The 23744-nt window shown below is 47.0% G+C and overlaps 1 protein-coding gene across 1 annotated transcript in view; it reads right to left on the bottom strand.

The window, feature by feature from the left end:
- HTRA1 (HtrA serine peptidase 1) overlaps positions 1 to 19186 on the bottom strand; it is a gene marked incomplete at its 5' end in the record, with an annotated part of 34264 nt that extends 15078 nt beyond the window's left edge. The window contains 3 exons of the mRNA XM_082002089.1: positions 1884 to 2088; positions 2424 to 2523; positions 18721 to 19186. Coding sequence (XP_081858215.1) covers positions 1884 to 2088; positions 2424 to 2523; positions 18721 to 19186 — 771 coding nt within the window. The remainder of the gene's footprint in view (positions 1 to 1883; positions 2089 to 2423; positions 2524 to 18720) is intronic.
- Between the last annotated feature and the right edge of the window lie 4558 nt (positions 19187 to 23744).

Here is a 23744-nt window from a genome sequence, read left to right as displayed (position 1 = left end):
CATGTTAGATCAAAAATCACGCTCCATGACCGAACAATGTAAGAGGATAATAACCTAGAATGATAACGACTTGCAAATGACCAGCTGATGTGCCACTTGCAAAACAGGGTTGCAACTACATTCAAAAATTAAATTGATGGAAGATGATGATGACTATCATTTAATTACACAGCAGTCATTTTTAAAAGAGAAGAGTATCTGCCATCTTGCAAGTCATAACTAGAATGGCCAATTCCAGTCTTGTTTAGCAGTGGTTTCCACTACAGGCAACTCATCTGGCTGCAGACTCTTTTTTCCCAGCTGCTTCAAGTCTTCCAGGTTCTCCCTTCCTGCAAGCAGCTTACCAGGGAAATTTGGGAGCCATTTCTTTAGGCTCCAAAAATAACATAAAACATAAAACGTCTACTCTCTTCTCAAGTCCTCAGAACAATCCATGGCATCAGTTCCATGTCTCCTCTCATTGACTTACCAGCTCCTTCCCTCTCTGAAGCTCACCTTCCTACTGCCTTAAGTCTTTTCCTTCTCACCACCACTTTCTGGTCTACTTTCCCCACCACGTTGTGCTTCCAATTTTAAACCACTTTTCCAGCTTCCCTTCACTCCCTGCCATATCCTACTCAGCCTAATGCTGCCAGTTCTCACCCTGAAGATCCTTCCTTCAAAGCAAAGATTCCTTTGCTTTGCTACTGGAGATCTGCTTTTGCTTATTTTAACGTAATAATGAGAAAAGAAGCGACTGGTGGATGTGTAAATGTGTTACCTCAGGAAAACAGAGGAGAAAACGAGATGGCAAAAAACTTTCTTGGTATTGTTAAGGTTTTTTGCCATGCTGCTGTTAAGTTTTTTAAAAAGAACAAAGAAAGAGGTTTTTAAATGACAAAGGTGACGAGAGCAGCAGGAGCACTTCACATCTTGGGTCATCCAAGAGTGCTGCATTAGACATCCGATTTAGTCATGAACTCCGGCACAAAGACTTTTGACCTCGCGGGGGAATAAGTCTGAACTAAAACAACACTGCAAGATCTACACATTTTCAAGTCATGTGTTTCAAATGAAACGTTGTTGCTCGTTAAATTTGGAGGTCATTAACTAACAGTCCAAACAAGGGAAACCACTATGAGCAGCACCACAAGCAATCACATGCTTCTAATTGCATCTACATGACAAAGTATTTCAACACAATATTCCACTTGCGCTACATTGTTGACGTGTGCAGAATGGCATGACAGCTTTTCTGCTGTTGCAGGAGGTAGAAAAATGCCGACAGCTGTATGTTTGATATGGAAGAAGACTATGGATAGGCAGCTGTGTTCCCACTTGTTCAGAAAACCACTTGCAGTGTAAGAGCATCTTTCCAAGCAGGCTTTAATTTGCGTGTTTAAGATGCTTCCTGAGATACCTGCCACTTTAGTAGGTACATCAGTGTGGTACAGCCCTTCAGAGGGACAAACATAGCCCCTAAAAGCAATTTATGACTTCAGTATAGGCACACAAGAAAGACTAATACAACCCTCTACCAACCAAAAGGGAACACTCCCATTTCTTCTCAGAGGGAGAGAGTTACATTAGCCAATGTGTGCGTAACCCAGCCAGTAAACTACGGTGTTGGGTTTTATTTTGAGGATGCACACAAAAGCGCTATGTACTTGCTTGCACTACACTGAGAGGTGATAAAATTAACCACTACCAACCACACACTTCGCTTTGAAGAACATGTATCCACCTGGCTCAAAGATTCTCTGTAACTCAGACCTCTAAACTACCAGTCTTTCTTTCAACCATGAAAATTAGCAATAGCTTTGGGGAAGAAGATACTAAATTAAGAGGAATGAAATGTGTCTTGCTTTAAGAGAATCTATTTTAATTAGTGCAATGTCACTTACCTGAGAATCTATTTTAATTAGTGCAATGTCAGCTTTTTCATCAACATCTTTAATTTTAGCTTCATACGTTTCACCGTTCTTCAGTTCCACCTTCACCCTGTTTTTGTTGGTGACAACATGGGCGTTTGTCACTATCAGTCCATCCTCTGAGACGATGAACCCTGAACCACTGGCGACAGGAATCTCCCTCTTCGAATAAGGAAGTCTAAAAGACATGGGAAATAAACATTTATCGCTGCAAAGAGTTGAAAGGTCACAAATGATGCCGTTAATACACAGCCAAAAAGAGTTTGGTGCTTTTTAATGCTTTAGGATATCTGCTGTTACTTCCTATCATTAACAAGATAATGCACATGCATTAGTTTAACTGTTTGGGGTTTTTTTTTTGCCAGAACTCTTGAATTATCTTCAGTTCTTAAGCATGACAAATATTTATGATCTCAAAAACCTCTTTGCTATCACATAGCATCAGTTGACATTTCTGGCACATTGGCAGCTGTTTTCAAGAATACAAAAATCAAAACTGGGCATCTTGTTTACTTGCGAAATAATTCAATGTGAACCACAGCAGGAGCTATCTTCTCCACCACATCTGCAATAAAGTTGTATTTGTGCCGCAGGCTATTAGGATGTTCTTGGCCTGAAATAGAAACAGAAAACATGTCACAAGTTCTTCAAATGACAGGAGAAGGGTCATTGCAAAACACCTGAATTAAAAAAAGCTCCAAGTGGATATCTTCCCCCTCCTTAAAAGTCATCTGCAGCACAACCCTTGCCCCCAGATTACCCTTCTGGCTCTCTGCACGGAAGAGGCAGCATGCTTTATCACTCGGACAAATGGATCCGTGAAACCTTCTTGTTTCAAGCGCGCGTACTTGGGCCACGGGGCAGCAGATCTGCTGCTCCAAGCGTGGCTGTAGCCGCAGCCCCCGCGCCCGGGCAGCCCCCGGCTCGGCATGCCCCACTGCGGGTGGCTGCCGGGGACGAGGCGCTGGGGGGGCGTGGGGTTTAGCCCGTGCCTCGCTGCCCCGCTCTTCCTTCGTCAAAGGCGTTTCACACTCAGATGCCCTCATTCCTGCTCTCACCCCTTTTCTCTTCTGGATGGTCTATTTAGCGTGGATGGTCTTCTCAGATTAAACAAAAGGCTCTGTTCCTCTGCCAAAATACGCCGCCTTAGTGGATTTTGAAGCCTCATGCCGCCGCATTTGTAAAATGCCGAGGACAGCAAGGTCCTAACCCCAGTGTAAGCCTACAGCAGCTGCTGTGAAAGTTCAGCTCGGGTGCGAGGGTCACGCTGCCTCTCCCACGGCTGTCCCCACGCAGCCTGAGCCACCAGCCTCCGCCTGGCACCGCAATGTGGATGCACGTCACATATGCTCTACACAACCGTACTCGAGGCATCCTTTCCATTGCAACCACCTGTGGACCATCAACCCCACAGAGCAGCAGATCTCATGTACTTTGGAGTTACTGAACCACCCTAAAAGCTATAAAATAGATCTGCACATGAAAACAATGGGACCACAAAGCTCTGCATTCCTGGGCAGTGCTGTAACACAAAAGCTCATGGTCACCGAGTATTCAAGAGAGGTCACTGGGATTTTCAAAAGCAACTGGATACCAAACTCCTATTGTGGCCATCAGAAAAACCTGTCTGCACCATCAAAAGTCTAAATATCTCTGGAAAGCACTCATCATTCTGACACAGTTTCCCCTTCTCCAGTAGTTTGGGGGCAAAACTTTTTTTTTAAATGAGGCACAACTAAGCAACTGGAACACCCCAAAGAGTTATTTTGCATTTCCCTAGAGGCAAGAAACACCCTTTGTTTTCATTAGTCTTCCCATTTTATCTGATGCATCCACCTCGCGTTATAAAGGCACGAGCCAAACCTGCAACTGACTTTCAGATGGGTATTAACGTGCCATGCTGCTCCCTTCCCTCCATCCTTGCTATTTGGCTTCTAAATCCATCCAGAGATTAAAGCAGTAAGCAGCTCGTGGATGCTCTAAGTGCCTGTGACAGTGTAACAGGACCATTTATTTGCAGAATTGTAGGAGACATAGGACTATCCTATAAAATCATCCCAGTACCGATACCAGAGTAACCTTCATTGTCTGAAAACCAGACTGGAAAACGATGAAAACGTTTAAGTACATACTGGACGCAAAAACCCCGGGCAGGAGATTCAGAGGAAAGATCTGGGAACAAAACATTGCTGCTTTTAATGCTAAGCAGCTACTGGTCTGACTCAGGGGCGAACAACGGGTTTCAGGTGACTTACCAATGCCAACTAGCGTACACTGCCCTCATTAGCTGGGTGGATGCTCAACCCAAACACTATCTGATCACTCAAGAACGAGTTTTTTCCATCTATACCCTGTGAAGCATCTCAAGGGCTTTTAAATGCAATCAGTCATGACCAGCAGCCACAGCGGTAACTACATAATCTGCTATGCAGCTTCAGATCACAGCTCGGAGACGTTACTCTGCTTTATGAAGCAGGAAAGCTGACCAGGAAACTTGTGTCCTCAACCTACCGTTTTCCTCAAAAGCATTCTGTGCTTTTGTCTGACATACACATAAGCTGTTATCCTTGGACTTTTATGCCAGAAAGGCATACGGGCTCGCTACTTGACAAACATCAATTTACCGAAAGATTTATGTTCTCTTCATGAGAAATATCCAGTATCAAATGAACCACGTCATCGCTATAAAGCTGACAACTATAACGGGATTGTTTTGGAAAATGGGTAGGAGAATGAGAACTGCAGTTTGGGAGTATTCACTCACATTAAATAGGAGCTTTGACAGATAATCAGATGGGATTAACATGATGTTGGGATATAACGCCACAGGGCACCACTGTATCCATCAATATGCTTTTTGATCACTGCTTTATAAAATGATTTCTTCTCAGTTACAACGCCGTGGACATTCAAAGGTCACATCCTGCTCCTGAAAAAGAGAGCTCCCACGGATGAGGGAACTGCACGGGAAACACAAAGCTTTTTTTATGCCTTCAATCTTTTTTGCATTTAGCTATTCAAGAAGAGAAAGGATGCCTACGCTGTACACGGTGAGACTACTAATGCTTCATCTCAGGGAGCTGCCTTCACTTTCAGTCAGAGTCGTAGACTGCCAAGATTTCAGAAGAGACGGTGTTTTGCATATAATCCACCTCCTTGCGCAGTCCCAAACTAAGCTGCACAGTTAAAAGGTCAAAATTTCATACGCTGAAAAAGTTAGATAATAAATACTGATTCATGGCATACTGACCTAAAAAGCTTACAACAGCTTACCACGCCTGCCTATTGCTTATGTATTAGGAATTCTTGCATTGTGTAACACGGTTTTGCAACAGCTCTTGAACAACTGCCCACTTAAATGGAAAACATACCTTTTCAAAGCAAATAAACAAAAGTCAAAGCACCATTCAAATGAATTCACTGATGAACGCTAACAAAAAAAGATTCCTATCAACTCATCTTTACCATCACATGACAACATAAAATCTGAAGGCTATCGTAAAAGTATTAATGTGTTGAAAATTTCTTCTATCACCAAGAAAAAGCATCATGGGAGAGAAAAAATGAGACCAAAATAGACATGTGTGAATGCATACCACTTGCCCATTACTTACATACTTAATGCTCACCATAGCTAATTGCTCTTTGGGATTACTAAGCAATGCACACAGGAGCCGAGAGGTGCACTTATCTTTCATGTAAGCAACCATCATCATGTAAAATTTATCTTCGATTTGAATCGCCAGTAGGCACAGGCTACTATGTGGAAGCCTAAATTCCTATAAAAATGCCAATAATACAAACCTAATATGAGCAGATGCTCATTCCGCAACCACCATACGGTAGTTTCCAGCCATCACCAGCCACCGTAGAAGACAGTGGTGAAATCCAGAACTTCTCAGGTGACACCTTCCTCTTCTCTCTAACACACACATTTTTCCAGCTGTACTGATAGTTCATGGTTTTAGTAGAAAATACAGTTTTAGGAGTGGAGTGGGTATCGTGCAACACGCTCCAAGTTTTCAGGTTTACAGAGCTGAAGACTCTGTAGTGGTTTAGTGGACTGTGCTTGACTATTAAGCAACAAAAAAAGCCATCCATAGCTTTAAATTTGGTTTGATGATACAGTTTTGACTATTTAATCCCCACTGTCTGTGCATTCTGAAACACACATCTAACCACAACGTCATCCTGACTTACAGGCACCCTACAAGCAGGCTGGTAGCTCTTTAATTCCATACTTAAATTAGTCCCCAAAATGTAGATTTCTCTGTTAAAAACTGCTTCTTTGGTAAAACCAGTGCTGAATCCATAAGAATAAAGTTACACCAGTTTTCTGGCTTTTTTCTTTTTTTCTTTAAACCGCACCCTTCTGGAGGTTTGCTCCTAGTAGAGTCTTTTCATTATTTTTGCTTTGTGTTTGGGGTTGGGTTTGTTGTTTGTTTTGTTTGGAGTTTTTTTGAACATTGAAAGTTGGGCTTGAATAAAGGTCTAATTCCTAAACACCTTCAGGCTTTGATGTTCAGATCTTTGCAGACTGTCCCCCTTTCTATTTATATGCTGTGATTATTTGTGTTTTGTAACGTTTTCACTGAACTATTGCAAAATGCCCTAAGTGCCCATGACCATGGATAACAAACCTTTATTAATGACATTATAAAGATGATTGTTGTGAATTCAGTTAGTGATCAAAAACTGACTTAAAAAAACATAAACAGGTTACAGCATGAAAAAATCCCAAGGCAACTAATTCTTCAAGGACTTCAAAGGTGTCTTGGCTGTCAGCCCTCGAATGAAACGGAAAATTTCTGCCAACAGACATTAATAGGGCTCATATCGGTAAACAAACTACTAGGAGGCAAGACAGAATACCAAGCCATGGAAAAAAAGCACACTCGGCTGAAAACAACTGAAATAATTTGGTTTCATAAAGATGAGTCAAAAATCATATTAAGATCTAGATTCTGATCAGGTCATTACTCAAAATGGCATCGATGCTTTAATGCTGCCATCTCATTTATGATGCTTTTGGTAATATTTTGAGCTAAACTGAAAGGATGCTTTGGAGACAGAAATCTCATAAAAGTAACCTCTCCCCTTCAGCTGTGAGAACTGTATCTGTTGTTCTGCAAGGTCTGCTCTCGGCATAGGTCCGCCTCGCATGAGAACAGCTCTTCACATAAAGTTTTAGGCACATCACAGTCAGAAAAGGATCTTTTTCCCACCCGGTTTTCTTGTGTTTTCCCCCTTTCAAACAAGGGCATTCTGCTCTCCTGCATCGGGACAGGCTCAGCTCGCTGCCCGTTCTCTTCTGCATCCTCTGCAGCTAGCCTGTGCCGAGGCATCCTCAGCATCCCCGCTCTCCTTCCCACTGTCTGAATCATAGAACCGTTTGGGTGGGAAGGGACCTCCGAAGGCCATCCAGTCCAACCCCCCTGCCCTGAGCAGGGACATCCCCAACCACAGCAGGTGGCTCAGAGCCCCGTCCAACCTGGCCTGGGATGGTTCCAGGGATGGGGCATCTCCCACCTCTCTGGGCAACCCGGGCCAGGGTTTTACCAAGTTAGAAGCAATACAATTCTCTCATTCAATGAGACTTTTTATCCTAGATACAGGGCAGGGGGGAAGGCACACCCCAGCAAACACCAGCAAGTCTCTCACCCCCACCCTCACTTGATGTGACCACACCAGATATCCTCATGTCTTAAGTCAAAAAAGCTCAGATTTCAGGCTGGAATCGAGCCTTCGGTTTCCTTAAAAACAGCAAGAAACTTTCACTCCCATTAAGATTTAAAAAAACCCCACATCTTCCCATGAAACAGTAATCACCCAAGAGCTGCAACTATCAGTATTTGTCATTTCGTAACTGCTAAAGAGGATGCTCGTATGCAGATTGCAGGGAGGGCAGAGCAGCGGCGCACCAGAGCAGTCTCCAGGTTCATCAAGAAAGGTGCTTCACCTAGGAAAGGTGCAACGCCCCTGCTCTTCCAGGGGAACCACCTTAAAACATCCTTTGGGATTGCTTCATGCTTGCACCCGAGCAGCAGCACGCTCAGCCAGGAGAGCTGTTTCACCCCCGCCCCGTTCAAGAGACCCAGTGTTACCACCCCAGCTGGTGGGGTCCGTGGTCTGCTAACACCAGGCTGGTGCCGGAGGAAGAAAATGGGGCTCGGATCGAGGGATTTGTGGTTACTCCACCTTTCCCCATTAACTCCATAATGATCATAAGTGATTCTATGAAATCCTTGGCCAGTAAGACGAAGGATGAGCAAAGCCTCCGCAGCCTGCTGAAGTTCACGGGCTAACTAAATGTATTCAGCTACCCAAGATGCTGAAAATTGATGAGTACTTCCTCCTGTACTGCTTGCTTAACGTTGTATTCAGATACAGCATCCCAGGTGCACACACACCCGAGGGGCTGAAAGAGCCCCTTGGGTTTGGGTTTCTCTGCAGGACAAAACCAGGAGGGCTGACGCACTCACGAACCCTCCGGGCTGGCAGAATCGGTGACTACTAACACAAACCACGGGACCGTAAAGTTTTACTTGGAGAACTTCCACCCTCCCAAATAAAACTCCAACCGCTGGTGTTTGTACAAACTCCCATTCATGTCATATAGGAAAACATTAAAACCTCTGACGCTACTATGGAAACAAAAACTCCAGCAAATGTGCTTAGCTCACACTGAAAACTGAAAATGGTGGTATCAGCAAGTGCCGCTGGAGAGACACGAGGAAAAAGTGATGTATGGGAATCTGCTGCCACTCGTTCTTTTTTTTTTTTTTTAATTACATAAAACAGCAAGCCTAAATATTCCACTTCCTATTCAAGGGTAAATCGTGTAATACACGAAAAGAGGATATTACGCAATGAAAACTCTAAGAAAATAAGAAGCCACATTCTACGTATTGCAGACAATTTGCTTAAGAACGACTTTCAGATCAATGGAGGGAATTTTGAGAGGTCTAAACCGCAGCACCTTGCTAATAAAGCCACTATTACATCTGCTATATTTTTTCCCTGTATACTCCAAGGAGAAACTAAAGACAATTCACAGATTTCTGAGAAGAAAATCTGTATTACTGACATCCCTAAAAGCAGAAATATTTTCACAGCGCTAAATAATGGAGAGATTTCAAGCATTTCATTCTACCAAATAGTAAACTGCACAAATCTGGTATTCCCTTAAAATATTTCCAGCAGCAAGAACCACTGCAAGATTGAAGTGAGAATTTAAAATAAAATTGCTTTTTGGCATGAAAACAAACTTGCAAAGGGAAAATAAAGTCCATTTTCATCATCGTAATATTTAGATGATCAATTCTTTCTTGGCAACCTTTAACAAGGACTCTGTCACATGCGACAGAGATCTTGCAAGTAACAGGCTTTGAAATTTGTATTTTCCCTGCTAATCCAAAAGCCTGAAACCATTAATTTTAATCAGTGATTTTAAACAAACCAAAATAAAGCTGCCAAGCCAAACAAAATAGGGAACCTATAAAAAGTTTGTAGAACAAAACAGCTCTCGAATGGTAACACAGAACAGTTATCAGACCAGCGTGTGGTCACTCATATGACATCGTTTTTGTACTCAAAAGCCCTAAGGTGAATAAATTCCACGTTCTAATTTATATTTCTCAAGGACAAAAGTTGATTTTATTGCTTTTCAGGGAAAAGACAAACCCCACCAAGCAGCAAGATGTTCCTGCCGGTGGCGCAGGGCTGCCGCGACGCACTGGGCAGCTTGGTCTCTGCGTGCATCCTATTCCCAGCTACTGGCCACACATTAATGCTCACCACGATCAGAGTTTAAGAGGGTAAGTTACTGACAGTGCAAGTGTAGGACTAAGTAAAAGCAGATATTGGTAACACCTGAATGACCAGGCTACGAAAAGAACGACACATACAGAGCTCTTCTGCATTTATAAAACAATTATTTGAAGATAATAAAGCACAGAGTCTTCGGAGAACTTTGGTCCAGCCTCTTCTGCACCCAATCCCAACATGATTCAAGATTTTCTTGCCGCTGAAAACCGTCAATAGGCAACGTCCTCGGGCAGTGTGCCTACAGCTTGCTTGCAGCAAGCTCCTGTATAACTTCAGATACCAAACTTGAAATTTTGGCCACACAGGAACTTTTCCTACCACTTGTCTGCAAGGCAGAGTAAGTAGTACGTGAATCAGATACAGAGGTATCTTCTATTGCAACTCAACTACCCAACTGCTAGATAGGTGTCAAATGGTTGGGACGCCGTGCGGGAGGAGGAACACCAAGGATGCGTGCGCCTTGGCCTAAGCTGTGTTACTCAGTCTCTGTGCAACTTGTGAAAAGTAATTTGAATCCTCAGTGTCTTGGATTTACCTTTAAAATGGGCATAAGCCCTACTTTCTCTCATGGGAACAGTCTCGGGTTTTAGCAACCCTTGCAGAACCTCAGAGGGAGAAAATACGTATATAAAAACTCCCAGAAATGCCAGAAATTCCTCTATAACCCACATGCACTAGCTGCCGCTGCAAAAAAAGTCTCACAATTATAGCAGCGGCGAGCAAAAGCAATAGACTTGCAAAGCTGATGAGGCTAAAAAGAAACTGGGTGTCAGCAGGGAGGGCAGGCATCCAGAGCGGAGCGACAGCTCCATCGAACCCAACAGGAAACTGCGATTCCTTCTGTAAACACCAGCGGTGAGGTGGGAGGAAACCCAACTTCTGCATAAACAGCCCGGCTGGAGCCCCGGGCCGGAGGAACGCAGCCCTGCGAGGAGGAACACGCTGTTCCCGCAGCAGCGTTGCCATTATTAATACACCGCCGAGCCCAGGCGCATGGCAGGAGATGACAGATTAGTCGCAAGCCAGCAGCCCGCTGACGAAGATGCACGGCTCCCCACGGGCGCTCCGGTCTGCCCGGGAGGTGAGGAGGGAAGGCGAGGTGCGGGCAGGTGCTCAGACACACACCAAAAAAAGAAAAGGTGAAGAGTGTTTCAGAACAAGGGCAAAGAGTGCCGAGCTCGAAAACATCGTTAACGGTAGCCCTGTCTGAACTGGAAACGTTAAGAAATGTAAGTCAGGTTAGTTATGCAAAAGAGTCTGCCCGATTTCCTGCAGATCGATGAAAAGAGTATTTTAGTCAACAGGTTAAAGCAGACGTGGTATTCTCTTCTCTGCAGAAGGCTGAAAATACAACAGATGAGTCAGGAATAATGTCTCCTCTCCTTTTTCCAGCCCTGCTCAGTTTACATCCCTTCCAACTCAGCCCATCACCCTGCTCTACCTCCCAGCTCCGCTCATCACAGGCAGAGAACCAGCAAAACATCCCCAAAACGCCTATTAGGTAACACCACCACGGTAACTCCTATACCCTACACGTAACCAACAGCTGTCTGAGCCTGAAAATCCCTCTTAACATTGTAAGACCATTAAGGTCTCATTTTTAAGTACGTGAGAAACTTTCGCACTGCGTCTTTAGAAGAAATCCCTGCTTAAGAGAGACTTAGTTTCAACTACCAGGAATCCTGGTATGAAGACACCGAGGAATAAAAAGGACTTCTTGTTTTCATGCTTTTTGAAGCTTTTTTTTCTCTAACGAGAAACTTTAAAAAAGCCTCTTAAGATGCAAGCCTAAGAGACGCTGCCTGAGATGCTGCTTCTCTGCGGCTGGTGAAGCATCGACCTGGCTGGGGCAGGACTCTTCTTACAGTGACACAGAGATGATACACAGAAGGCTCAAATCTATAGAAAAAAACCCTCAAAACAGTAACAAAACACAAACCTCTCCCACTCTGGTGCTTCAGAATGATGCGATGAATAAATTCGGCACGACCATACCGCAAAAGCCACAGAGTACCTAGATACTGGACCCATCCCGGGCTCTGGCAGCATCTTCTGCGCGTGTCTTAAGGATCACCCTGGGAGCGCCCAGAGTCGCTTTAGTGTGGACTCGGGAAACCGAAGGATGGGAAAGGGAACTGGAGCGATGCAGGCGGTATTCCTGCCACCCTGCTCTGGGCACCGCAGCCGGGGCTGGCACCGCCGCGGGCGAGCCAGCCAGCCACCGTCGCGCAGCGCCCTGCCCCTCCGCACATCTAGTTTCTCCTTAAAGGTCAAAAGGAGAGCGGGTTTCTGGTTCACTCTCTCGAATATGCGTATTTTTACACTATTTAGAGCTAATTAATATATTCGCTGCTCCCCTATCAACATGAACTATTTACCTAGCGGCTTTCTTATCCGCACATCTATTCTGCTTTATTTTATGGATCATCTGAATATTTTTTGTATTTTCTTCAGAAGTCATTTCTGCTTGCCCACTTTTACCGTTTGAATACAACGAAAAACGAGAGTTAGCCAAGCTTTACCTTTATCAGTAGAGGTCTACATACAGATCTCTGATACCGAATGGGCAGACACACCGAGCACTGCATATGTTGTCCTGGAAAAAGGAATGCATCATCCCCTTTACCACCACAAACAACGAGATTGTTGCGTTTATTTTGGGGGTGGGATGGTGGGAGGGGAGAGAGTTGTTTGGGTTTCTCTTCCTTATTAGTCCTCAGTCCACCCACTTCTTTCCTTTTCCAAAATTACTTTCTGCAGATACAGATTGACAGATCATCGATGCTGTTTGCAAAGCGAAGCCAGAACTGCAGCCTGCAAGTTTAAGAAATAGAGTAATGGAAAAGTAATGGAAAATGGAGCAGCAATGCTGGCAAAGGGCAGAAAAATGAGCGGGGACTCATAAAAGCTCAGTTTGCTCTCAGCTCTGCTACTGGCGTACCAGCTGACCTTGAGCAAAGCTCTTTATCCTCCCCCGCCCTAGATTCGCTATCTGTAAAATGGGGTAACGACATCGGCCTCTGGAAAACGTTGTGAGCTTCTCCTAACGCTCTCCTGCATAAATTATTCCAAATTGAAGACCGTCGGATAACTTTATGCATGGTTACTAGATTTAATAGGCATTATTTTATCCATCGGTCGTCTGTCAGGAAAAATATGCGCAAATCCAGTTGCTATCAGAAACGTGGAGAGTTTTTAATGCTGACCACCACAGCTCTGTCTCAGCAGTATTTCTCATCTGAAAAACTGGATATAGGAACTATTCACCGCATACCCCTCTCTCCCACCTCACCAAAAAAAAAAAAAAAAAAAGGCCGTACAAGAGCAGGGAAGCGGACAGAATGAAAAACCCCGACAGAATTTGACGGACACAAGTGTTTACTTAACTAGTAACGCAGAAAATTTTCAACGGGGTGCCTATAGCACAGCCCTGCCATCACACCACGCGGCACAGCCCCAGCCAGCGCTGCTGCCATTAACGCGCGCGCTGTCTGGCCACCTAATTAATCTCCAGTCACGAGCCAAGATCTTCTCAATTGACTAAAATTTAAATAATATAACTAGTCACCTGGGTCCTATCTTACAAACTGAGGATAAGTCTCCTGATACCTGCAGATATGAGGTCAACATCTTCAGTTAGTATAAGATCAATGCATTATTTTATAGCCCTTCGATATCAGGGAGCTGAGACCCCCTTTTTTTTTTTTTTTAAGTTATATTCTTCTCTGTGAGGCAGGCAAACCAATGTCGGAATCACAATGAAGACAAAACAAAGTCTTTCTTTTTTTCTAAATCCTGAACACAGTCTCCAAAATAATACTAGATATTCACTTGGGCCCAGTTACAAACACTGCAGGACTTACTGCCAAGTCCAGCCAGGGATCCTAGAGGCCCCAGCACTTTATGGGAGCGAGGAATGACTTTATTTGCAACAAAGGTTAAGCTCCACAGTACCCGAGTTTCTATTTCTAACGTTGCTTTCTTTCACTCCAAGCACATGTAAATTCACATTTGAAAAATATTTTCCAGCTTCTCCTATTTCTTGGACGGCAGAGTCTTTCCTTTAACTGCTCGGGATACGCTGCCTCCATCACATCCAAGCTCTACTTAAAAAAAGTCCTACTGCTTACTCATGGCTTTAAGTATTCCTGTCCAGTCCACAGGTACCTTTAAATTTCAAAGCCCAGAAGATGAAAGGATTGAACCTTTCCTTGTTCCAAATCTGTATTTACCGACTTGACTGTTTGAAGTCTAGAGACTACAGAATTGCTGCCGGCTCCCCGGGAAGGAAATCTAGATGTGGAAAGGGGAAAAGGTGCAGCTTCTTCAGACAAACCACTTCTTACAGTTCTCTCCTCTCCGAGCTGAATACTTGGCTTCGGAAAAGCTTTTTAATCCCACACTTGGGAATCGGTGCTCTTCTGGAAATATGTTGCTATTTATTTCCATTGCCTTCAGCTGCCTCTTCCCTCCCTCCCCTTCTGCTGCTGCAAAAGAGACGGAGGAAAGTCCTAAGATAATGACTTTCAGACCACCCAAACACAGCAACTGAGGGAGATGAGGGCAGCTAAAAAATGACCGGCGCAGGAGCGTGCCTTTGTGCGCCCAGTCCCTAACACCTGGTCCTCCCAGGTCATTTTTAATAGACTCAACACGTGCCAAGCAACCCGCGAAGCTCTCCCAACGTCCCTCCAGCACGCGAACCACCGCGCGCCTGTTACTGTCTTTTGGGAAACAGCTGAAAGCCCAGATCGTAACAACAATATCAGCTCTCCTCTTGACAAATATCTGGCTTCATTCCCGACCTTCCCCGATTGCTCAGCCACGTTTCTCCTCCTGCCCTGATTATTCAGCCCTGCGAGGTTCGGCGCTGCCAGCTGGTTAGCCCTACCCGCACTACAGGCAAAGGAGTTCAGGCAGGTCCAACTACTGCTCTTTCCTGTCCTCTGCTGCATGGATGTCATTCTTACTCTGCTTTTAAAGGACACAGAATTAATGACAAATGGTTTATTGACCGCAAAGGTAATTTTCTTGGCCAGATAATTACACAGAGTCACTTGGATGCAATTTCGCCTGGTGCATTTCAAAACACAAAGTCAGCCACTTTGCAGGAAATGGAGTTTGAGTGATGGGTTTTGTTTGGTTTTTTTTTATTTCCCCCCATCTCTGGAACTATGAAACTATAATGTGATGAAAAGAAATAGCAAAGCCTGTATCTGTTAATGACACACACCTTTCCAGAGCTGGGAGTTACCTCTAACCTCACCTCCGCCTTCCCCCAAAGCAAGCGAGAATGACCTGATTAATCCAAACCAGAAGAGCTCACATCAAACTCCAGACATGACATCATGGTGCGAGCACGCCTGTGACGGAGAAGCATGAACTGTCTGTGACAGATGCTAGCGTGCTGAGGACTGCTAGACACGGTAAATCTAATAAAAATAGGAAAACTTAAAAATTTGGTTCAAAAAAGGAACAGAGGAGAGTTAGGAACTGGCAGCATCCACGAGGAACTTTTCTCTTCTTACTCTGGTTAAAGGTGAAAAGATAAATCCAGGCTAGTTTTTATTTTACAGTGCAGAGAGCAGAACGGGGAGAGAAGGGCACTGTCCTAAAACGCCTGCCAGCATTTGCCAGGAGAAGCGAGGAGGGGAAGGAAAAGTGGTTTAAGTTGTGTGTAGAACATCCCAAGCCTTCTTCCCTTGGTCAGCAGGAGGCATTTAAGAGCACCAAAAACATTATTTGCAGAAGAAAAAGAAAACATCCTCCTAGCACCATGAACCTCGTAACACAGAAGACTGAGGTCTCGTTGCACTGCCCTCACACCCGGGCACGGGACGGCACTGACACGGTCACGGTTTCTGCTCGAGGATGTTCACCTTCTTTTCGTGCCTTTGTATTTCCGTCAGTACCGACCCACGCCGTGCTGCCCCACTCGAGCCGAGCACCTACCAGCACCTGCTTTGCAGGCCTTAACACCCTCCACCGCTCCCCGCGAAGGACGCGAGAGATGCTTTTGTGAAAGCTCAGCAGCCCGGCCCAGGCTGGTGCAGAAACAGCCCGCCGGTGCCGCAAGCGTGCGTCTGCCAGCGGTTCGGATGTGAAAAAGCAGGGCCACACCGTCTGCCGGAGGCAGAGAGGGCACCCCGGGGCGGCTGCCCGCGGCCGGCAGGACGGGCACGGCGGGTTAGGCTGCCCATGGCCACGCCGCTGGCGGGGCGAGACGGCAAGGGCGCGCGGCCCCAGGCGGGGACGCAGCATTGATGAAGGGGTCGAGCAGCCACCGCGCAGCGCAGCGCGTCACCCTGCTCATCGCCTGCCCCGCCTGGCTTGATGTATTTCCCGGCTAAAAGCCACAGCCGGGCTTTCCCCTCTGCCCTCGCTGCTCCTGGGGTTTCTGCAGACAGAGCCCATTTTGCCGCGCCTGCATATCCGCGCCCGGCTCGCAGAGCGAGCCGCGGGCTGACCCTGCGCCCCAGAGCGCATTACCACGGTGCAGGAGACCTGCTCGGCACCTCGGTGCCGCCGGGCTGCACCCTGCCAGCACCCGTCCTCCCAGCTGCGTTTAGGCCCAAGGCTAGAACAAGCTCCGAGGGTTGTGAAACTTGCCTCCAGCTTTTTCAGACTCACGGTCCCCGTTTTGCGTAGAGAACATCCACCTTACTCACAGAGCGCCGCGCAACCTTCCCCCGCCCCCCCGCACCCTCTCATAAACAGTATCAGAACGGACGCACTGAGAATCACTGAAGGACAAAAGCGGCACCCGGAGTCCACTGTAGTAGATGAAAATTGAAGACGACAAGAAGTTTTACTTTATGTTATGCAATATTGTACTTGAGCAGCTACTAAAGTGACGTGAAACTTAAAAACAAACAAAAGTGCTTTCCACTTTCTCTACATCCCTGTTCCCTCATTTCCCTGGGCCACTGCACTGTATTCGCCAACTTATTTATATAGATCTGTTACCACGAAAGCATAAAAATATTTTACCAAAGATAACTCCATCTCTAGGTAGCAAAAGGACTCCTGAAAATGAACTCAAAGTAAAATTAAAAGTTAACAACTCTAAGGAGTCACACATTAGGCAATGGCTTTTCAAAACAATGGTTCAATCTGCCTCCAGGGAACAGCGCTTTACAGCCTAACTCTCCATTTCTTTTTATTTTATGTTCTTTACATAAGAAAAAAGCTTTGCTGGCGGCAGTGTTTGCTCTGGACTAGGGATGAACATGCGCCACTGGTCGGCTTCTCTAGCACCTTCCTTTTATCCCTAGTGATAAAGAAAATAAGCACTGCTCCAAACAGAGGTGCAACAGGGCAAAATGATTGTCCAGACGTACGCATGATGTGTCTCTGCAGCAGAGTTTTTCTATACAAGGTCTATACGCAACCTATGCGCTTTCTGTACTACCGACATATTACTCTCCAGCTCAAACACCGCCCAAATTCTGCAAACAGAATTTCTTTCAGCAGAGAAGACCGAGAAAAAAAAAAATTGTTGGTTTCATGACTTGAGAACAAAAATCACAAGGAATTATATTATACTGGAGATCAGGAATCTGTGGTGTGAAAGCTTTATTTGTCTCCAGTGTCAGTAAATGCCAGCAATGTTCCATAGAGCACAACACAGCTTTGAAACCGAGGGGAAAATCGCCTGTACAAAAAAATTGGTTGTATTGATACCAAAGCTGTAAGTTTGATCTGTGATGCAGGATCAGTATTTTGCCCAAGCTACAGTTACTATATGTCAGAATATTCTTCTGCTGGAGAGATGATGGTTAAATCTAGAAAAAGATTTGTTTTTAAAGAAAGAAGTGCAGAAACGGTTCAACCTATGTCAAAAGACCCAATCCTCAGTGAAACAGCACTGACTTACTAAAGGTGACTCCCACTTCAGAAATAAAGGCTTAACTCATGTTAATTTTTACACATTACGCCCTAAACATGCTGAATGACTTGGAGGGAACGCACAGCCTTAGCTTAGGAGGTTCAAGCCAAGCCTGTACTAGGGGTTGAGCCTTGTAAAGACCGTCCCATGGCTGCCCCCCAGCACGGGTTTAGCCTTGCTGTGTCACACCCTGCACCCATCATTCCTCCAGGGCTGAGCCCTGGCTCAGCCCGGCAATTCCGTCCGCAGGGCCACGGTTTCATAACCCAGCCGCGCGCCTTCGTGCGCGCTACGAACACCGAGCGTCCGTCCCGCGGCACTCGAGTTACGTCCGATTCAACCGAAATAACAAATAATAACGCTGGAGAAAAAACGCTACTGGTTATGTTGTTACTTCTGGACGGCCACTCCCATCCTCAAAAACAAAACCCTGAAGTCAGCCTAACGCGCCGCTCCGAGCATCCCCCCCTCCCGCAGACGGGTGTTCACGAGCGGAGCCAGGCTCTGCTCAGGCTTCGCCTGCCTGGAGGGGCGAAGGCAGCGGCTGCCTGCCCTGCCGACACGGGCAGATTTTAACAGCTTCTCCGTCGTCGGGCTTGATTTCCCACAGCGCTTCTTTGTGACAAAGCGCCTAGCTGGGAGCGCACACAAATATTTCTTCCAACTTCGCAAAGCCGGGCGGCGGGACGCGGATCCCGCTCCGTACCGGCTTCCGGAGGTCTGCAACCTGTCTTCCCCCATTCCGAGCCCGGCATCGCCTCCCTGCGCGGGGGGAGCGAGGGAGGGATGAGAGGCTGGATGTAGGGTTCTTCCTCCCCCTCGCCCCCCGGCGCTTGGCAGTCGGCGACAGACGCTGCATTCTTGCTCCAGTTTCTCACCGAGCTCGAATGCCAGACTCGGGCCAAAGCCAGCCCTTTGCCCTGGCGCTCCGCCGCCGGGGCGGGATGCCGTTCTGCCCCGGGGCGCGGCAGCGGCAGGCGGAGAGCCCTCCTCGCCCGGGCGGCGGCCGATCGGGCCAAACCTCGGCGCCCGCGGACTCCCGCCTCCGCGGCGCCCAGCGCCCGGCCCGGTCTCCCCCCGCGGGGCTGCCCTTACCCTGCCCGCAGGCTCCGCGCTGGATGGCGATGACGGGCGGCTGGCGGAGGCGCTCGGCGCGGCGGCTGGCGGCCCGCAGCTGGCAGGGGCTGCCATAGGTGACGGCGTCGCTGCCGCAGACGGGCTCGCTGCTGGAGCACTGGCAGCGCCCGGCGGCCGCCCGCTTGCGCACGGTGGCCGAGGCGGGCACGCCGCCGCCGGCCGGCACCACGCACCGGAGCCCCTCACCGCAGGGCGGCCCGCCGCCGCCTCCGGGTCCGCCGCAGGGCTCGCCCTCCTCCGCCCCGCAGACGCGACAGCAGCCGCAGCCGTCCAGCACAGCACCGGCGGGGCAGGAGGCGGGCAGCGGCGGGCAGCGCGACCGCTCGCAGCGCTCCGGGCAGGCGGCCGGCGGCGCGGCGGCGGCGGCGGCGGCAGCGGGCAGCAGCAGCGCGGCCAGCAGCAGGCTCCGGCCCCACAGCGGCATGGCGGCGGCGGCGGGGCGACGGCAGGCGTGGGGCGCTGAGCGCGGCGCGGCCGGCGGGCGGCTTTAAGTGGCGGCGCGGGGGGCGGCGCGGCCGGGGAGGGCGGTGGGGCGGGGCGGCGGGCGCGGCGCCCCCGCCTCCCCGGGCCGTGACAGGCCCCCCCCCACCCCCGTCTTTTTGGGGTAAACGGGAACGGTCCGTTACCGCACGGGGCTGCTAAACTCGGTGTTGAACGGTGGGGCGAAGGCGGGGGCCGCGGTGCAGCACCAAAAACCCGGGAGACGAAGGGAGAGCGGCGGACAGGCCGATCGCTCGCTCCCGCGGCGAGGGGCCGGAGCTGAAGACTCTTCCCCGCTTGAGGAACTGCGGGGAAGGCGACCTAAAGTAACCGCCGCTAACGCGGCTCCGCGATAAGGAGACGGGCGGAAGAGCGGCTGCGGAGGGCAGGGCCGCCGCATGCAAATGTACGCAAATATATGCAAATATATGCAAATATATGCAAATGTACGCAACTGTGCGGCATTCCCGCCGGGAAGGGCGGGTACTCCCGCGTGCGGCGGCCGGAGGCGCTCCCGGCGCTGGAGGGGCTCGGGAGGCGGTGGCCGACGGGCGGCTTCTGCTCGCCCCCTCGCTTCACCGGAGGTGCGCGGAGCCCCAGGGCAAGGTGGATACCAGCAATTAGCACCAGGTTAATTAACGGAAAGGAAAAAAAAAAAAACAAACACATACAGAAAAAAAAAAAAGCCAAAAAGCATCCCCAGCCTTCCCTCAACCCGCCAGCGGGCCGCTGCCGCGAAGGGAGCGGCCCCGGCGCCGCACAAGCTCGTCCAGCGCCGGCCGGGGCGGGTGGGAGGCGGTTTGGTCACACGCGAGAAACTTCCAAGGGAAAAAACATCATTCCCAAAGCTGGCAAGGAAAGGTATAACAGGCACTAATAGCTGGAAGTTGAGCATAGCCACTGTTTTAATTCTGAGCCGATTAAACTTTTGAACAGACTGCCAGTATGCAATTATTTAAATGTATCTTGGTCAAACACCCCATAACCAAGGACCTAATGAACTTTACAAACCATTAGGCAAGATGAAATGCTGTTAACTGTTAGATGAGCTGCGACCAAGGAATGGAGGATGCCAGCAACTGCACTGGTGCAGAAGAATACAACGTCTTTTCTCCTACGAAAAGTGGAGTAATTTTCAACAACCAGCCACCTGAGCAGGTGGAAGCAGCATCCCAAGTGTCAGAAATGAAACCGATTTTTTTCCAGGGAACGTTATAAAATCCTATCAATCTGTGACCACAAAACCACAAATGTGCAAAACTTACTTTGCGTGGTTAGTAGCTGAAGGTGGGAAGCCACGAGACTCCGGCGTTCCCAATAAAAGCTCCAATACCAACCCCTTACTTCTGTGCTCTGCAAGGAAAGAGATTTCAGGAGAATTGCTTGGTTTTTGAAGTGACCAAAGTAGTAAAGTAGTAATCTGGAACAATTTGCAGCAAAAATCCCTTAGTAGTAAAAAAAATAAGTCCAAGAAAAGTTGGAAAAGATTTATAAGTTTAAATATTTTAAAATGTAAGTATATGTATATAAATATATATATATCACATGGAGAGATATCATGGCAAAGTGTTTACAAATTATTACTTGTTTATCCATTACTTACTGGCTACTGTTAATAATCTTTGGGGTTTGTTTTGGGTTTTTTTGTTGTTTGGGTTTTTTTCCCTTTACTTTTAAATAAAGACAAGTCTTTAAGGAAAGAGGAACAGTTTTTGTTTAAAAAAAAAAATACAGTTTCAGGAAAGATCTTATAAGCTCCTATTTGGAATCCAGAGTAAAATACTCAAAGATCAGTGAAGTACTGTGGGGCTTAGTCCTACCCGGCCCAGAACGGCTATCTGCTTTTCTATCACATTGCCTTTGTCAGATAACTTACTGTTTGAAGCTACTGGAGCCTTATCTCCATAGGTAGGAAAAATTTACCTGCAGTGGGAAAACTCCTTCCAGTCATCCTCTTTCCATGGATGCTTGTGTCTTTTTTAGCTTGGTATCCTTTGGTATCAGTCGTTCTAGGGAGCAAAGGCGAGGCATGAAGGGCGGCTCAAAATACATGAGCAAAAGCCCTGTTGACAGAAACCCCCTTGGAATGGTTATAATTCAGTAAGTCAGTACCCTAGTTCAAAACTTAAGTGAAATGAATGCATCCTCACCTCAAGTAAGGATTAATCAGTTGATGACAGTATAAAGCGTTTACTTAACTGTTCATCTTAGAAAGTTTGCAAATCTTAAGCTAAATATTTAACTGCTTCAAGAACTTCTGCAAGTTTACAGTGTTCTCACACAGAAGTTTGAAACACCAGTTGAGTATACTTACCTTTTCCGTGACGTACGATTCTTTTTTTGCACAGTTCAGCCATCACTAACAGCTTCAAGCTCTTTTACAGACTACTAAAGACCTGTAATACACTAGCCAATATTTTTTCTTAAATAAATAGCACAGAAAAAGGAAGTGCATTTGTTGATAGATGGTCAAGGGTTAACCACTTATATAAATAAAATATATCCCAAGGTCTTATGTGAAAACGATTGATTAGCAGTTCACTTTCAAATAAATGCACTAGTATTGAGCACGTTCTGCTGTTATGTTTTGTGCTTCTGAAACCAGGTAAGGATGTGAATCTTCTACTGAGTATTAAAAATACAATACTTCATAATATGAATTTTATAGGTTTCACATCAGTGCACACGAAACTGAAAAAAACCAACCTTCCTTTCCAGAATAACTGAGATAAGTCTTTGGGGGGTTTAATAACTTAGTTTACTGAAAAATATATTTGTTAATTACCTATCTAATCTGTGCAGAAATGCCTTGCACCTGAAAAACACTATAAACCCAGAAATTGTTATTTCTCACCCATCATAATGTTTTCACACAAAACAGCTCTTCGAGCCAGAAGACATTTATCAATAGTCACAGAGGATGAAAATGTGCTCTGAAAAATACTTACACTTGAGAGACTTCACTAGTAAAATATTTCATCTCCTACTTTTCAAACAGAACTCGATGATAGGAGGCTCTGTCTAGAGATCACAGAATCACAGAATCATTAAGGTTGGAAAAGATCTTTAAGATCATCAAGTGCAACCATCAACCCAGCACCACCATGCCCACTAAACCATGTCCCGAAGTGCCACATCCACAGGTTTTTTGAACACTTCCAGTGACGGTGACTCCACCACCTCCCTGGGCAGCCTGTTCCAATGCCTGACCACTCTCTCAGTAAAGAAATTTTTCCTAATATCCAATCTAAACCTCCCCTGGTGCAACTTGAGGCCATTTCCTCTTGTCCTATCGCTGGTTACTTGGGAGATCAACACCCACCTCACCACAACCCCCTTTCAGGTACTTGTAGAGAGCGATAAGGTCTCCCTTCAGCCTCCTCTTCTCCAGACTGAACACCCCCAGTTCCCTCAGCTGCTCCTCGTAAGAGGATAAGATCATGTGCTAAAAATTCTTCTAAAGGTGTGAGGGTTTGGATACCGCTTGTCGGGGATCCAGAACTTGCCCCCATGTTCAGCCTCAGCCCTGCTCACAGTAGGGGTCAGGACAGAAGAGATCGGCCTTTCCAGCAAATACGACGGCGTGCTTTATGTCACCTATTACGAAATTAAGTTCTCCTGGATGCCCATGAAGGTGTCGCCCCGTTACCCGAGATGTATCGTTTACCGCCTTCCTAATCTCAGTTTCGGACAGCAGCAAAACGCCTTGCGGCAAGAGCCGCTGCCGCCAGCGGCTTCCCGGGCACCGGCGGGAGCGAGGGGAGCCAGCAGCGCTCGCCGCAGGGCGCTGGCGTCGCGCCTGCACACTGAGGCCGAGGCGGCGGCCGCGGGCTGAGCATCAGGCCACACGTGGAAAGGCTGGGAAGCAAGAAGCAAGTAAAGGATGAAAAAAGACTACGCTCGGCAGAGGGAGAAGGGGGTTAACGTTATAGTCTGGAACTAGAAGGATCCTGGCCAGAAAAGAGGGAAGTTTGAGATGGCCAGAATGCCTTTATTCTGAGCAAACTTAAATAGCTCGGACTTTGCAGAAAGCGTTTCTAGGTTTATTACGACTGCGTTATCGTTTTGCTTCATTCATTAACGGCGTTCTCCCAGATTCTCCGTGGGGAAAAAAAGTATGCTGTCCTGCATACTCTTGGCCAGGATGTAACATCCTCACCCCCCAAAAACCTGGGACTTCCCTACTTTATAGGACTTCTCTATCTTGTTAAACAAAGATTTACTTTTTAAAAAGAAAACAAACCAAACCAAAAAAACCCACCTTTTAAAAAACGTTGCTGGATTCATTGCTACATACAGAAAAAATGCTATTACTTTGAAAGAGAATGGCTGCAAACCAGGGGATTTAAAACTACATGTTCTTTTCCAGATGTGAATTCAGCCCTGGTGCTTGACAAGCATAGCTGTTGGCATCATTTAAAAATAAATGAATGAGCATCATTTTGTAAAGCCTCCCATGAAACCAAGCAACCTGCCCCAAGAAACAATTGCTAATCTGAACA

Source organism: Phaethon aethereus (genome assembly GCF_964289735.1).
Source record: "Phaethon aethereus genome assembly, chromosome: 7".
NCBI classification, from domain to species: domain Eukaryota; kingdom Metazoa; phylum Chordata; class Aves; order Phaethontiformes; family Phaethontidae; genus Phaethon; species Phaethon aethereus.
This window is presented reverse-complemented; position numbering and strand designations above follow the sequence as displayed.